The sequence below is a fragment of the Truncatella angustata genome (genome assembly GCF_020726525.1).
Source record: "Truncatella angustata strain MPI-SDFR-AT-0073 chromosome Unknown BKA67scaffold_3, whole genome shotgun sequence".
Classification (NCBI taxonomy): domain Eukaryota; kingdom Fungi; phylum Ascomycota; class Sordariomycetes; order Amphisphaeriales; family Sporocadaceae; genus Truncatella; species Truncatella angustata.
The window spans coordinates 1,654,740-1,669,549 of record NW_025763383.1 but is presented as its reverse complement, the minus strand read 5'-3'; the positions used below and the strand labels follow the sequence as shown (position 1 = coordinate 1,669,549).

Here is a 14,810-nt window from a genome sequence, read left to right as displayed (position 1 = left end):
CAACATGAGCGCGATTGTTGAGGGACCCAAGTGGCGCGACGTCAGGGTTGGACGCCTCGTCCTCCTGCAAGGCGATCACGTCCAGGCAGGAAAGGTGGCTGTCATCGTTGGTGAGCATACATACCTGTGCCGTTATGGTCCCAGGGTACACGACAGCTAACTTCAGATAGACATCGTTGACCACAAGAGAGTATGTTCCAGCCGACGACAATAGCCACAGATTTCGAGGCCGGCAATTAACCCAAATGATCTAGTTCCTCGTCGACGGCCCCGCTGGCTCCGAAGAGCTTTCAGTTCCCCGACAGGTCGTCCCCGCCACCGCTTGCCTGTTGACAGATATCGTCGTTCCCGTTCCCCGCGCCGCCCGAACTGGCGCCGTACGAAAGGTCTGGGAGAAGCAAGAGGTCGACGCCAAGTGGAAGAGCACATCGTGGGCCAAGAGACAGGTCATCAACGGCAGAAGAAAGGCTCTCACCGACTTCGAGCGCTTCACAGTGTTGCGCCTGAAGAAGCAGCGCCGCTTCGAGCAGCGCAAGGCTCTTGTTCAGGTTAGGGCTTCCGCTTAAAAAGGTGGAAATCAAAATCAGAGCATGGATGTCATTTGGCAATGTATTTCGACTTGAGCAACCCAGGGGCTTCGACTCTGACCGACGAGGCTATGACACAACGTTAAACGCAGACTTGGCTGTGTCCGACAGAAGAGGCAATCTTTGAGCGACACACGAGAAGTATATGCGAATGGATGGTGGCTGCTGCTTTCTAAACAATTGGGAGCTGTCAATAAAGAGCATTGCGAAGTGGTACACCTACTTCACCAACAATACTTGGTTATCTTGGTCTGTGTGATATTTACATTTGGAACGGAACCAGTGATGTACAACGGGGGCTCACGCACCCTCCCCGTACAGCCCGTGAAGACGAACTGTGGTGTCAGATTCTCGGTCCGGCTTGACTGACCTAGGTGGTATGATCCTCGGCCGCAAGCCCGTAATCGAACTCCGCCGATTTGGCCTTCCTACGTTCATGCAGGAACTCGATGCGCCACGGACTCGAAACTGGCAAAAAGAGTACGACTGCCTGGGAAAACGGATGTCTCCAAAGTTCCCATACGCGAATTCTAGGTTTAAGAGCTGCGCCAGACTGGGTTACCCACTGGCTGTACCAGAACTATTGTGCATGCCTCGATATCCGAAACCGTAACAATGTGCTCAAAATGATCGCGTGAATTATTCGATCTGGTTATTGTGGGTACAGTTGTTCTGAGGAGCTGTGTTCTTAGAATCAGTACATCGTCGTAACTGCCGTGAACACGAGAAACCTGCTCCTTTTGTTAATTGACCAAACAAATTCATCTTGTTCCGATCTGAAATTGATGGCAGACTAGCATCTTCCAAAGCTGCGGGGAGGTTCGGAGAGTGATACCATGACAGTTAAGAGCCATGATGCCTACGAAACGTATTGACTTTGGTTGAGCGATATAGCGATCAAAGAGCATAGGAACGAATTACAATTGGCTTCACACATGCGCAAGAAAGGATTGTCTACACATGGAAGAATCCGGATATCTTAAATGAACAGGCCGATAAGTCAGGTTGTGCCTAACGAGTGAATTGTAGCTGTCTGAAACAGGATTGTTCAGAAAGTCGAGACATTCATTATGCGCAGTTTCCGTACATGCGTTTATTTTTATTTTTAAAGTCGAGGCCTCGTAGGATTTGGGCATGGATGTGCCCATTGCATGACTGATTACGCCAACACATGAACATCACGCCGCACTGAAACAAACAGTCGTCCCAAACCTCACGCTTAGATATTCAACAATGGCGCCCGCTCACCAGTCTCTCTCCTCTTCTCACTCCACTCCGCAAGTCTGTACGCCCAATGACAAGCCATGCCCGCCAAGAACCCGACAGCATCGTTCTTGAATGCGAGGATGCCCGCGGTCGTCACCAACATGACGGTCCACCTCTCGAGGCGCTCTTCATCCGAGACCCTGCGGTGCACTCGGCTGCTGGGCTCGACACTACTCTCCCAGAGATCGGTCGCGCCGTGGTTGAGGCTCTGCCCAACCTTGGCCAGCTCCAGGCCCGCGGCGACGACCATGATCCCCAGCAGCGAGTTCGGGAAGGCGATCAGCAGACCCAGTAGCGACTCGCCGAGCACGAGGCCGAGGACGATCTTGAACACGCCGAGCAGAATGATGCTGGCCCCGCTGCGCGCGCCGAAGCGGTACTGCGCTGCCAGGCCGCCGGCCCCGTGGCACACGGGCATGGCGCCAAACCAGCAGCCTAGGAGGTTCATGAGCGCGACGCTGGTCCCGAGCTCCGTCACGGTCGGTGCCGGCAGGTCGGGCAGAAGGTCAGATGCTAGTGCGCTGGCGGCGATAACGGAGTTCAGGGTCGTGAGAGGCAGTTGAGCAATGCCCATGCCGATCGCGTCCGCACTCCAGTCTGGAATCAGCGTGGATGGGTGCCAGAGGCGGAACCATGGCAGCTGATAATGATGACCGTATCCCAGGTGGTCTGTTGCCAAAATCACGAAAGCCAGAATCAAGCCCACGATAAAGATGATCAGAGCATAAGGAAAGCGCTGCAGCTTCTGGGTCGCAATCAGGACCAAGAATGCGAGTAGGGTCCAAACTCTGTTATCGAGAGGCCATGGCAGAAACCAGGGCAGCGGCTTCAGGAGCGAAGTACCCGCCGAGATAACGAGAGAGAGGCCGGCTCCGAACTGAATACCTTTTATTACCGGCACAGGAATGACGCGGGTCACCCAGTGCAAGAGCCCCGTGGCGCTGAGGAGCAAGACGATGACAGATGTCACGCTGCCCGCGGCCACAGTTTCCCGCAACGAGGTATGTGACGCTATTGCAGCTGCAGCGATAGCCTATATCAATTTAGTTTCCGTTAGCGGGGTGTTCCTTGATCTCCATCGGTTAAAGCCAAGAAGCTCTTCACCTTCATAGGCTGCACCGGCAGGGGTATTCCAAAAACTATCCCAGTAACGAGATTATAGACCCCCGAGAACACCAAAGTCGTCGAGAGTGAGATGGACCCGTTCACTGCCAGTGTGATCATGAGAGGGAGCAGAGTGCCGAGATCGCCGAGGGCGCCCGAGATCTCAGAAAGCGGAGATCGGCGCAGCGTCGTGACATTGTTGCGGTGGAAGCGCCGTATATTGGCGAAAAAAGCCATCTCTCGTCGCTTGGGTCGGGTCAATCTCAAGGCATCGAAGCCGCGAATTCGATTTCAAACATCAAAAGGTGTGCGTTCGGTGGCGGTCGCACATGTGAAATCAAAGATCCAGCCCTGAAGGTCATGAGAGCCGCGTGGACCACCAACTCCGAGGCCCCACCAAGATTGGCAGCTCACGATCCGACCGGTTACACACGCTGAATAGGTAAAGTAAAAACGATAAAGAGGTTCCTGGGGTACTATACGTTGAGGGAAGCCAGTTCTGGCAAGAATACCTCGGGCATCTGCTAGCCTTTCACTCTCGATTTAAAGTGCGCTGAGACACCCCGACCGAGTTTAATGAGCATGTTCGCCTTGCCACACTCCAACCACTGTTTACTTCGAAGGCGCTTGGCAGGTGGAATGAGTAAGCATTCTTTGTACCGCCTACACCTAGTCCTGATTTTACACGATTCCGATGACCAATTATGTTTTACTCGATAATTATCGGCACAGGATGTCAAAGGAAATGCAAGCAGCTGAGAATTGGAATTTATTATAGGTATGCTTACAAGCATATTTTGTATAACTGGACTTAATGACGTGGGAAGCTGCGATTGATTTCCGGATATGCAAGATTTAGAACCCACGTGCGATCACGCGGCTAGCCGCATACCCATCGCATTCGCTGCAACAATAAGCAGTAAAATATAGGGCTGAATAATTATCGTGGCCGGCTCAGTCTGTTTTATCATCGTTCCAAAGAATTCAGGGACTGAAACTGTTTTGATCGCTCTCATTTCACAGTTGTCTGTATCTTGGCAACGATTCATTACCATTCAAACATCAGTACACCGGCATGCAGCTCGCAAAACTCGCACACTTGTCTGAAAACAGTTTAATGACCTGGCAGTTGCTAGTGGTGTCGCTTGCAAATGGTTCTGTCCCATCCTCGGGTTATGCAGAATGCGGCTTAATGCGAATGTAGGCGACCTGTAATTACACAACTACCATTCAGTGGCAATATTGCTGGAGATGTTGTGACAGCGGCCTGCCCACAGCAGGATTTACGCCTGCGATGGTCTTCCTAGAACAGTCAATTCTGCATCATATATGCCGAGCTGACACAGCATGACATCTGACATCTGGCATTTGTTGAAGAAAGACCCGTTACAAGGGTCGACATGATTTGGCTTCACGTTGATTGGGTAGTTCATTCCGGATAGCCAATGACGCGGTTAAGCGCACTGCCGAATGCATGTCTTACCACCAAAACCACATCTTTAGTTCACCTTTGGCGCACGGGAGGCCATGTCTCCGTCCCTCGATTTGCCCACTTTTTTTTCCTGACGAACATCTCGACGGCTGCGATCCAGAAGCCCGCGGTTTGAGATGTCATCTCAGGAGGCGGGGCTGCTGGATAGCTTTTGTCGTCCGTACTGACTCGATGTTCAAATGAATTCTTTGTTTCTCCTGCCGCTGACTTTCAATTTGGGGCATTGAGACTGCAAACGAGTTATCCAGTCTCGTGTCCGCCTGTGCTCGATTGAGTAGTGAAACACGGAGTCTCTTGATAGCTTGGGTATATGAGTGATCACCCGTAGCTGACGGGTTGACCTTTTTCTTGATTGCAATAACTGTATTGAAAAAAAGAAAAGAAACCCCCTATTTTCAAGATGCCGTCGGCCATATTGTATCTCGTCGCCTCCTTGGTCGCGTACCAGCTGTACAGCACGGTATCCGGACTACGGCGGAATATCGCGAAAGCGACGGCGACAGGCCTGCCATATTACATTGTCCGTAAGTACTGGCAAGACCGCGAGAGTGCAGCTGTGTTGATGTTGATAACTGACCCACGTCTCTAGCGATGAGCCCTATGAATCGAATCGGTCAACTCTTCGCACCTTTGATCATGGTTTTGTGGAAGGCCCTGCCACGAAAATACTGGGAAGATATCATGCCGTACGTGTGTACAGACATCCAGAACATGCCCCTGCGCATGACAAACCCCGTTAACAAGTCTTGCGCAGTGTCCTGCAAGCCGACTGGCAATACACCCAGCGTTTTGAGACGTTCGAAAAATTGGGAGAGTCTTTCGTCGTCGTCTCTCCAGGTGCGCTCGCGCTGTATACCGCCGATGCCGAAGCGATTCACCAAGTTACATCGAAGCGAGAAGCGTTCCCGAAACCGACCGAGCTTTATAAACTTCTGTCGTTATACGGAGAGAACGTAGTGACCACGGAAGGCGCAGAATGGCGCGCACATAGAAAGGTGACTTCAACATCTTTCAACGAAAAGAACGCGGCGCTTGTCTTCCACGAGACCATCACGCAAACATACGGATTGATCAAGCAGTGGCTGGGCCCAGACGGAAAGGGCGGCAAGACGATTAAGACAGTGGAAGATGACACAATGACTCTTATGCTTCATATCATCGGCTATGCTGGTTTCGGGCTTCGTCTGCTCTGGTCGGATGAGTCGCTTCCAGCCGACACGGACCCTAAGGTGGCCAGGTTTTCGTCCCTCGAGCCCTCGTCCGGATACAGTCTAAATTTTAAAGACGCGCTTGCGGGTGTTCTGCATGGTATTATACCTTTGCTGCTACTGCCAAGGTGGTTGATGCGTGTTCTCCCATTCAAGGGTATCAGATCGGCCTTTGCTTCAGAGAACAACCTCGTCAAGTACTTCGATCAATTCGTGCAAGATAAGATCGCGGACACAAAAGAGGGAAAGCCGGAAAAGGGCATGAACATTATGGGAATGCTTGTGCGCACGAGTTATGGTGATGAAGCGTCATCTGATAAAAAGCAATCTAAACTCACACGTCTCCAAGATTCCGAGATCATTGGCAATGCTTTTGTCATGATGGTAGCAGGTCACGAAACGACAGCCAACGCAACACACTTCACGTTGCTGAACCTTGCGACAAATCCCGATGTGCAGCGACTGGTCCAAAGGGATGTGGACGGTATTTTTGATGGTGCAGACCCAGCAACGTGGGATTACGACCAGTGTATCAACTCGCTCATGGCTTCGTATGTTGGGGCCTGCATGAATGAGACGCTGCGCACAATGCCGCCGGGTGTTGAAATCCCCAAAAGGGTGTCACCGTCTCAAGATCAAGTGCTTGTTCTCAACGGTGAGAAGCACGTTTTGCCTGCGGGAATGCGTGTCGGTCTGATCGCTGTTGCGGCTCAACATAATCCACGCTATTGGCCAAGTAAACGCAGCAAAGTCACTGGTAAGGACAACGATGTGCTTGATTGGGTCCCTGAGAGATGGTACCGCAAGCAAGCCACTGGTGACAACATCGAGATTGAAGGTGCCGACAATGAGGATTTCGGCGGGTTTGCCGGTCCTGATACCAGCGCCCAGCTTTTCAGGCCGGTCCGAGGTAGCTATATTCCGTTCTCGGATGGAGCGCGCTCGTGTCTTGGTAGACGTATCGCGCAGGTGGAAATGGTGGCGGCCTTGAGCGCGATATTCCAGAAATATAGTATCGAATTGGCTGTGGAGGAGTGGGCGAGTGATGCGGAAGTGGCGAGAATGGGCCAGGAAGAAAAGAGGGAGTTATATGCGAAGGCTCAGGCCAAGTCACGAGAGACTATGAGAGGTGCGACGAGTTTGATAACGCTCAAATTGCATGGTGATAAGTTCGTACCTGTCCGGCTGGTGCCGAGAGGTCAAGAACGGTTTGTCAACTGGGTTGAGTAGAGTTTTTAGCAGTTGCTATATGAATATTCAATACACCCAAATTCAAAAGCACAAACATCATGCACTGCTAGTGTGGATTGAAAACAAGACGAGTTTGTCGAGTTGAAACTGATCAAATGCTTGAGCATGGCGGCAAGAGCATTGTGCTGGAACAATATCCGATCGGGCATTCCTTAAGTATCGGGAAGCATCACTTGGAAAGGCACACAGACAGAAAGCCGAGGTGTTGCAACTCTAACGTGTGAGTGGGAAAAGGCACTCTCCGATTACTAAGGGTAAACACTTTATTTATCATTACTACATGTACCCTGAAAAATGAAGAGAGTAATAGAAGGCTTAAAAATGAAGTTGGAAAAACAAATAATAATAATAAAGGTATACACATTTATCCAGTGGCGTTGCGTTGTTATGTGTATGTAATTCGCATCAATCACGGCACTAGAGGGCCCTTGGTGCACGAATACTTACAGTAGGTTATATACTGCACATTCTTGGTCGTGTGCCACGTCAAGCGCGTGTCACTTGTGTATGCTCTCGAGGATGTTCGAGTTTGGATATTCCCCAGCCACGTGCTTTATGTCCTGAGTCAGTTTGAAGCCATCAAGCAGCATGATGGATGCCATCACACCTACGAATGCTCACCCTCTGAACCTACCTGAAGTAACTAGTCTAGAGCCAAAGCATTCGTTCAACACAAGCAATGCTTACAGTAGTCTCGAGAGGGACGCACCAAGTAGTGGATGCCGTTGGAGCGTCTTTCCCCAGCCACCCATTATTCTCGCAAAGCTTCTGTTGACGCGAGGTTTTGCTACGGGGGCCCACCCGCTGTCAAAGATCCCAGCTCCCGGGCAAAAAAAGCGTCGGACCCCAGGCCCCCCCCCAAAGGTCGAGTCTGCTCTGCTTGCTCTGCTCTGCTCTGCCGGCTCCCTCCACCAGAGCAAAACAACACGCGCTACGACAAGATATGTAAACAACGCAACCGCATCACCTGCCCGGTCCTAACCTAGCCCTCTAACCTTAGCACCAACACCCCTCTATCCTCAATAAAAGCATCACAACACTATCGCTGATAACCCCGTTCGCCTAGTCCGTCACTGGCCACCCAGCTGTATACTCGAGGAGCATTGCAACTTGGTCGCATTGAAGACGCGATTTCGCTGACACCTATTTCTCACGCATTCAACAACTGTTGCACGTCGCGCCCAGCTGCCATCATGTCGGTCAACACTTGGCTGCAAAGGCAGAGGAAGATGGACCTGACCGAGTTGGCTGAACACACTGGCTTGAAGAAGTAAGTAGCATTGGTTTTGGAATTCCGTGCCCGTTTGCCGCGCCGTATCTGTTGTCTCTGCGACGCAGCTGTTCCGCAAAAAGTGCAGCACATGGTGATGGTGACACTTACATCATGGCCAAGTCTCTCCTGCTTAGCTGAGCTGGGCTGAGCCGCGCTATCACCACCCCGCGCATCATAACCGACAACGCGCCGAATTGCGAGCGTCTGGGCCGCTCTGTGCATGCATGTCGCGCGCCAGAAACGATCCGGGGTTGATTGCTAATGTCATTCCACAACAGCTATGAAGCGTTCAAGAAGCCCGAGCTCGAACTCGCTCTCGACGAGTACCTGGCCGAGAACTCGACCCAGTTCGCGTCCGATCCCAGAGTCGCGCCATACTACTCGGCGCGCGACAGGGCCATCTCTTCCCCCGTCAAGAGGGGAGCTTCGCCCATCAAGAGGGGCTCAACTGCATCTGCAACGCCGGTTGAGACGTTGAGGGTTACGAAACGTCGTGTCACCAAGGCCATTGAAGATGCTGTCGCCCCGGATTCCGACGAAGAGCCAGCCGCAGCTCCCAGCATGACGACTGCCCTCGTGCAAACTCCCGGCCGCGCCCTGTCTCTTGCCCAGCGCATCCCATTACCTGCCACGCCTGCCGATGTTGCCGAGGCCGTCGACCGTGGAAGTGTCATTCTGAGAAACCGTGCCACCTCTTTGTACAAGGAGTCGGGCATCACCGAAGCAACTCAGGGCATCAAGGAGGATCTCTCGACCGTCAACTCCATCCTCTTCGTCATCTCACTTTTTGAGTCCTGGTTCTTGCGACCCGAGGTCCTGCCTGATCGCTATGCCTTCACCATCCCTGCCATCGACTTTCTCGGAACCAACGACCACCCGATCCAGGTCCCCGACCTGTTCCTGCTGCTGACCTCTTCCTTCTGGTCTCCCTTCCTCCTGTGGCTGTTTACTAGCTTCCTTCTGCCAACCGCCGCTGGCTACTTCTTCAATCTGTCTGCTGCCCACCAGCCTAATCGCCGTGCACGCACCTACTCAAGCCCTGAGTACGTCGTCGATCCTCTGACCTTCAGCATCGTCAAGGCCTTGATCTCCTTTGTTGTTTACGGCCAGAACGTCACCTTCGGTGGCTGGGTCAATGAGCAGTCTATTGCGCGCGTGGACGGTGCCCTCTACGGCGGCTACAAGGGTATCTTGACTGGTGCCGCTATCACTGGCCTCGTTAGCATCTACGATGCCATTTTGAAGAAATAGGACTCGCCAGATGCCAATGTGACAGTCCCAGTCAGGCCACAGACTCATCTGACCGGAAAGTGGATATAAATCCATCTTCGCCTCCTATCCTGCGTAATACCTATCATCGAGTAGGGCATGAAACTACCAACTCATACACAAATCACCTCATGGGCGGCACACGGCGTTCGTTGGTGTTATCGGCGTTGGCGGCTTTATCCGCCGGGACACTCGGCTCTTCTGCCAGGACTTGCGCCGTTGTTTCAGGCCCGACGCATGTCTAGAACCTATTTTGTATATAGCGACGCGGTACTATAAGCGCTGGAAGCACCTTTGGTTTACGGGATCTGTTTTTTTTTTTTTTTTTTTTGGATTGATGACATGTTTGGGGGTGGTTGAATCTTTATTGCTGTTTTAGTTTTCGCTCTTGGTCTTACTCGAGCGCCATTCGTGTATAGCAGCGTTTTTGGAACCGAATGGTATGGCGGGCTTGCTCAAAATTTTGGGGCGTTGAATTTGGACATCTCAAGGATTTCCATGGGCGGGGGAGTGCTATAATAGCACACTCTCGTGCACTTCGCGAAGCCATGAGGCAATGATGGATGATATATGGTTTCCTTGGTAGGATTGAATATATATATATCTACTCTTCGAAGTATACATTTCCTCGCTTCTCTCGGAGGCTTGATAATTTATTCTTAGCGAAGCGGATGTGATCCACGTCACTGGCCCCAATTCTCACGTGGTAACATGCTCTAACCTTGCGTGTTTGTGAGAAACTTGTACCTTAACATGGTCCTGTAGGATATTAGCGTTCCCCCCCAGCCCTCGGATCCCACGTTGGGGTTAAGACTAGACTAGTGTTGACTCAGTACAGCCACCAATGGCCGGAGTCGAAGCAGTGAAGGAACAAAAAAGGCTGGTACATTTTGTAGGCGAACTCGTGGCTTGCCCATCCATTCACGAATGTGCCCCAACCTTACGGCAACGCCGCCGTTTGGTCGATCCCAGACATGCATGTTTTGGTCGGCCGGGAAGCTTCGTGTTGTCCTCCGCCAACCTCCGTCACTATACCAGTATTCCAATCTAGACCAGGCCACTCTTACCTGCTGCTCCTCCCGGGCGATGGCAAACTACGGAGCCGGTACAGAACGCTCCCCTTCACGTTCAGAGGCCCCGAGAAGGGGCGAGAAGGAAGTTTATTGGTATCGGACGCGCACTAGGTTGGCCACTCCTGGCGGCCGATCTCAACCCGTGTCGGGCGCGTACGCGCTACTGGGAATACAGAGCCATAGAATGTCCAAGTGATTTCTCGCCCACACGGCCCGGCCCGGTATGGTCATGGGATACCAGAGCTCGCGTCGATAAAAGAAAAAGGTAATGGCCGTGCTGCCGAGAGAAACTGTCAGAGAAAATGCCATGTGTTCTTCGCAAGTGTTGGAATGTAGTGGGCAAAAGAAAATAAATGCAAGAGAGTATCTTCAATGGGGTAATTACTGTGGATGTATGTTGTCTGAGCCTCACAATAGCGCATTTTGCATTGACATTTGGCGCATGTCGTATTTGTCAATATCTACTACGATCATGGGTATGTTTAGTTGTAAACTGTTATTTTCGGAATGGTGCTCAGAGTACAGACGCCCATAATTGTCTTATCGGTTGTTGTCGTTGTTGTAACTAGATAATCATGTAATTATATAGCTATTACACTTGGGGCTCTTCATTTGGTCAATAGTGTTGGTTCTTATAACTTCTCTTACGTGGTCACCAAACCAGGCAGTTCTACCAAAAGAAGGAAATTCAGCGGATCTAGGATGGAAAAGGCCTTCATATGTTCTCATGAATGTATTTGTCATTCTAGTCATCCCTGGGTGCTCTCTAACATAGCAAAAAGAAAGCTTGTCTAGCCTATATTCGATCTGTCGAATGTGATGTTTCCCATATATACATACACGTACATAAATCCGACAATAGGATACAATAAACGCCTTTGCGCCATTTAGCCTTTCTCGCACTGCGACCATTTACCGTGAATAGTCGGGTCATCAAACCTGGGAAGCCCAGCAGAAACGGCGCCATCGATGCCTCTAATTCAATCCCAGCCCAGCCAGTGTAACAAACTCCTAACCCTATGCGGGCTTCCTGTTTCTAGAGGAAGTTCATCAAAAGAATACAACAAGTACGCCGCCAGCACTGCGTACTGGATAAATGATGGTGGTGAATATGTACTTTCGGAGGCAGGCCTCGTAATGGGCTGCTGGTGATGAAACAGAGTCCCCGTCATCTCCCGAAAGGAGGAGAGATTGGGCGTCTGTCTACCTGTATGATCCGAACAACAAAGGAAATATCTTCTCGCGGAAGAATGAGCTTTGAGACACCCCCTAGCTATCCCACTCGGCCGGGTTTTCCCATTTGATAGGATGTACCAGCATGGGACGCAGGCATAGACGGCCAGAACCGTTTTCGTTGGCCTCTTCAGCACGGCCGCCTCTTATGGAGCCTTCATTTGCTCGGCCACCATCGTCGCCACGTCCGTCGTACTGTGCGTATCCAAGCCACCGGCGCCATAGCAGACCTGCGAACTCGCTGTTGTAGTACCAGGATGAGCCCTTATGGTTGTGCTCGTTGGTAATATCGAAGGGGCTACCGTGTCCACCAGTCGTGCGGTCTCGTCCACCGTTGAAGTTCTTGTCAATGGCTTCGACAGGCCAAGCGCGATCAAGGTACACAGGGTGAGGGGCATACACAGCCTTCAGTCCATGATGAAGGGCCATCGAAGGGGGAAACATCTCGCTAAACATGCTATGGTGAAGACGCCAAGTCTCCTCATGCATGACAGAAAGGAGGCGGCGGGACAGACGGGAAGCAGTCACAATGGCACATCGTCGAGGAGGTTGTTGATATCGTAGATCGTATCCAGTGGCATCGCTTGCAAACACCCAACCCGAATCATTGGTGTCAAACATGGGGTTTAGTGTGATGAGGTCGGCATCCTCGCCCACGCCGCACTGGCTCATGTCGGACCCAGTCGAGCAGGTTGCAGGCATGAAACCCTCTTCGCCGTTTTGCAGGTTGGTCTTCCCAGCGAAGATAATAGGGCCCAATATACCACGACGGCCAGCGGCTTTGGTTTCATGATCAACCAATTCGGTAAAGTTATCCCACGAGCCATGGAACTCGGGGATGTAATACTTGCTGGCGCGTTCCCACATACCGATGCGGTTTTGCTTAGCACCCCATTTGCCAAGTCTGTCAAAGAGCTCATAGTACGATCCAACCCAGCGCATGTCCATCTCCCAGTTCCAGAAGTGCGCATACTCTGGATGCATGTTGGCAAAGTGCTGTAGTGGCATGTGCGCACTGCGATACACACCATGGATGTCGCCGTTACTGGGGTTCTCGAATGTGTCGCCGAAATTGCCAGGATAGTACAGTTTCATCTGAGGTTCAGACCAAAGTGTGCAAATGCCGTGGAACTCCTTGGGTACGTTGGCATCAAGCACTCGTTGGGCTGTGGCGGGGTCCGACCAGATCGGTGTGTTGGGGTCCCGAACATGCAGTAAAAAGTGTACGTCGTATTCACCTCCGGATCGCACATTGAGCTCGGTGATCATGGCGCGGAAGTTGAGAAGAGCATGGGCCGTCCACTTGAAACCGACATAAGTACGAATCACGACAGCTGTTCGGTCGATCTTCTTGGGCGTCTTCTTTGCCGCCTCCTCAGCATCGAGCGTTTCATTGCCAGTGTTGAAGCGGTGCTTGTTGGACTGGAAGCAGCGCTCTTGAGCATCGGCCCAGTCCATCCCTTCCCAATCGATCTGGCCAGACTTCTCCCAAACAGTACGGCTACCTTCGTTCTCCGTGTCTGTGCCTTCTCCAGTGCCTCCTTGCTGAACAGAGTATCCAAGACCATAGGCGCCATAACGACTAAATCGGTCAAAGCAAACATCCTCACGAATGCCAAGTAGATCGTAAGACCCGATAGCTGGCTTCGCTTGGCCTTGAGGAACACCTGCATAAGCATGGACATCCGGAGCAGGAATAGTATTGGCTGCATCGAGGTAGCATTTGTTGACTTTTTGATATTGGCTCTTGTACTCGCTGGAGTCGTAGTCAGGGTGTGGGCTGTACGGCGTGGGCGTAGGCAGTCTGGTATTATGTACAGATGACACCACTGCGGTGGGCTGTGTGGCGTCTGATGGTACGGGATATTCGGCCTTGTACTCAGAGAATGAAACCAATGATCGCAGACCATTGAAATATGCGTCCAGACTAGAGGCTTATTAGCAACTAAGATCAAGGAAGGTTTAGCACCAATTTGGAAGCTTACTGATCGTAGTCGAGCCAGTGGGGCCCTTTTGGTCTCTGCTTTTGCTTCTGCTTCTTCTTGGATTCCTTAGATTTCTCCGTCTCAATCTTCTCTTTCGGCGATTCTTCTGCAAGTTCTTTTGTAGTGGCCTCCTTTGAAGATGACTCTCCCTTGTCGTCTTTGCTCTGCTTGGGGCTTTCTGCTTCTTCGCCTTGACCAGACTGTTTGACAAGCGAGGCAACAGTCTCGTCAAGCTTGGTGGGATAGTTAGGCTTGGAGATATCGCTCTTTCCTAATTGTACAAGATCCAAGACGTTGTGGGTATTGTGTGTCAACCCAGGATGGAACAAAGTAATTGCAAGCAAGGCAATGGCCACGAGCGTCCATATAACCACCCGGCGGTACAAGCAGTGTCCAAGTAAAGCCCGGACACGCAGTTTTGGTTGAGGTTTTGTCGAAATGGGTAGGTATATATCCTGTTTTCCGGACATCATGCTTGGAAAAGAGTCGGACCTCCGTGATATGAAGCTTGATACTTTCTCCATAGCGGGCAAGAGGAGAATGCGAGGTAGAGAAAGACGAATGAAGCCCAAGGGACTTGGAGGAGGGGGAGGGGGAAAAAAAAAAAGAGCGAGCGTTGGTATCTCTAGATGTTTCTGCCGACGAAGAACATCTGGATTTAAGGTCGTGGTTGAGTTGGTTCGGCGGCACAAAGGTGCTGTGGATGAGGTCGCTGTTTAATCAGATACACCACTCGACCTCACAAAGAAGGGGACGACTGAAATGACCACCGACGCGCTTGGCTGGCTGTCAATGCTATAAAAGAAAAGGAACAATGTCTCAAAGAAGCGGCCTCGGTGCTTTGTTGCGTCCAGCGTTAAGACGTTTATCAAGAGAAGAAAACTCGAGCCGGCGAAGATGGGTGATTACAGAGCGGTAATGGCGGTGGTGGCAGTTGTAGTAGGTGGTGCCCAGATATACTGTACCACACGGGTGACTACGAGGAAAAGGACAAAGAAAGAAAGGTGGTGTCCCAAAATGGTGTACAGAAAAACGAATCGAACAATACCATAGGTACTTCTGGTGGTCG

General features: G+C 51.4%; 5 protein-coding genes across 5 annotated transcripts; 3 read left to right on the top strand and 2 right to left on the bottom strand.

Annotated features, from left to right (window-relative positions):
• Positions 1 to 4: 4 nt before the first annotated feature.
• BKA67DRAFT_657367 (ribosomal protein L14-domain-containing protein) lies at positions 5 to 566 on the top strand (the record flags this gene model as incomplete). Its single annotated transcript, XM_046107101.1, has 3 exons — positions 5 to 110; positions 171 to 190; positions 255 to 566. 3 exons carry the CDS (start codon positions 5 to 7, stop codon positions 564 to 566), a joined length of 438 nt encoding a protein of 145 aa, XP_045959689.1.
• Positions 567 to 1,806: 1,240 nt separating this feature from the next.
• On the bottom strand, positions 1,807 to 3,194 carry BKA67DRAFT_591792 (putative sulfate transporter; the record flags this gene model as incomplete). The annotated part of the gene is made up of 2 exons (XM_046104762.1): positions 1,807 to 2,886; positions 2,958 to 3,194. 2 exons carry the CDS (start codon positions 3,192 to 3,194, stop codon positions 1,807 to 1,809), a joined length of 1,317 nt encoding a protein of 438 aa, XP_045959688.1.
• Positions 3,195 to 4,420: 1,226 nt separating this feature from the next.
• Positions 4,421 to 7,180, top strand: BKA67DRAFT_690223 (cytochrome P450). The gene is made up of 3 exons (XM_046109125.1): positions 4,421 to 4,973; positions 5,039 to 5,135; positions 5,204 to 7,180. Exons 1-3 carry the CDS (start codon positions 4,850 to 4,852, stop codon positions 6,885 to 6,887), a joined length of 1,905 nt encoding a protein of 634 aa, XP_045959687.1. The 5' UTR covers positions 4,421 to 4,849; the 3' UTR covers positions 6,888 to 7,180.
• A 921-nt stretch (positions 7,181 to 8,101) lies between these two features.
• On the top strand, positions 8,102 to 9,432 carry BKA67DRAFT_515561 (uncharacterized protein; the record flags this gene model as incomplete). The annotated part of the gene is made up of 2 exons (XM_046097738.1): positions 8,102 to 8,178; positions 8,460 to 9,432. The coding sequence occupies 2 exons, from the start codon at positions 8,102 to 8,104 to the stop codon at positions 9,430 to 9,432; spliced, it is 1,050 nt and encodes a 349-aa protein (XP_045959686.1).
• Positions 9,433 to 11,613: 2,181 nt separating this feature from the next.
• BKA67DRAFT_236379 (uncharacterized protein) lies at positions 11,614 to 14,542 on the bottom strand. The gene is made up of 2 exons (XM_046095660.1): positions 13,742 to 14,542; positions 11,614 to 13,683 (listed from the first exon to the last, which is right to left on the bottom strand). Exons 1-2 carry the CDS (start codon positions 14,263 to 14,265, stop codon positions 11,793 to 11,795), a joined length of 2,415 nt encoding a protein of 804 aa, XP_045959685.1. The 5' UTR covers positions 14,266 to 14,542; the 3' UTR covers positions 11,614 to 11,792.
• Between the last annotated feature and the right edge of the window lie 268 nt (positions 14,543 to 14,810).

What these genes read in the sequence shown, in the direction of transcription:
- BKA67DRAFT_236379 (XM_046095660.1), bottom strand. Translation starts at nt 14,265, where the DNA reads ATGGAGAAAGTATCAAGCTTCATATCACGGAGGTCCGACTCTTTTCCA. An exon ending in CACTGGCTCGACTACGATCA is followed by an intron (nt 13,684 to 13,741) that starts GTAAGCTTCCAA and finishes ATAAGCCTCTAG; the next exon opens with TCTGGACGCATATTTCAATG.
- BKA67DRAFT_690223 (XM_046109125.1), top strand. Translation starts at nt 4,850, where the DNA reads ATGCCGTCGGCCATATTGTATCTCGTCGCCTCCTTGGTCGCGTACCAG. An exon ending in CCTGCCATATTACATTGTCC is followed by an intron (nt 4,974 to 5,038) that starts GTAAGTACTGGC and finishes CCACGTCTCTAG; the next exon opens with CGATGAGCCCTATGAATCGA. An exon ending in TACTGGGAAGATATCATGCC is followed by an intron (nt 5,136 to 5,203) that starts GTACGTGTGTAC and finishes AGTCTTGCGCAG; the next exon opens with TGTCCTGCAAGCCGACTGGC.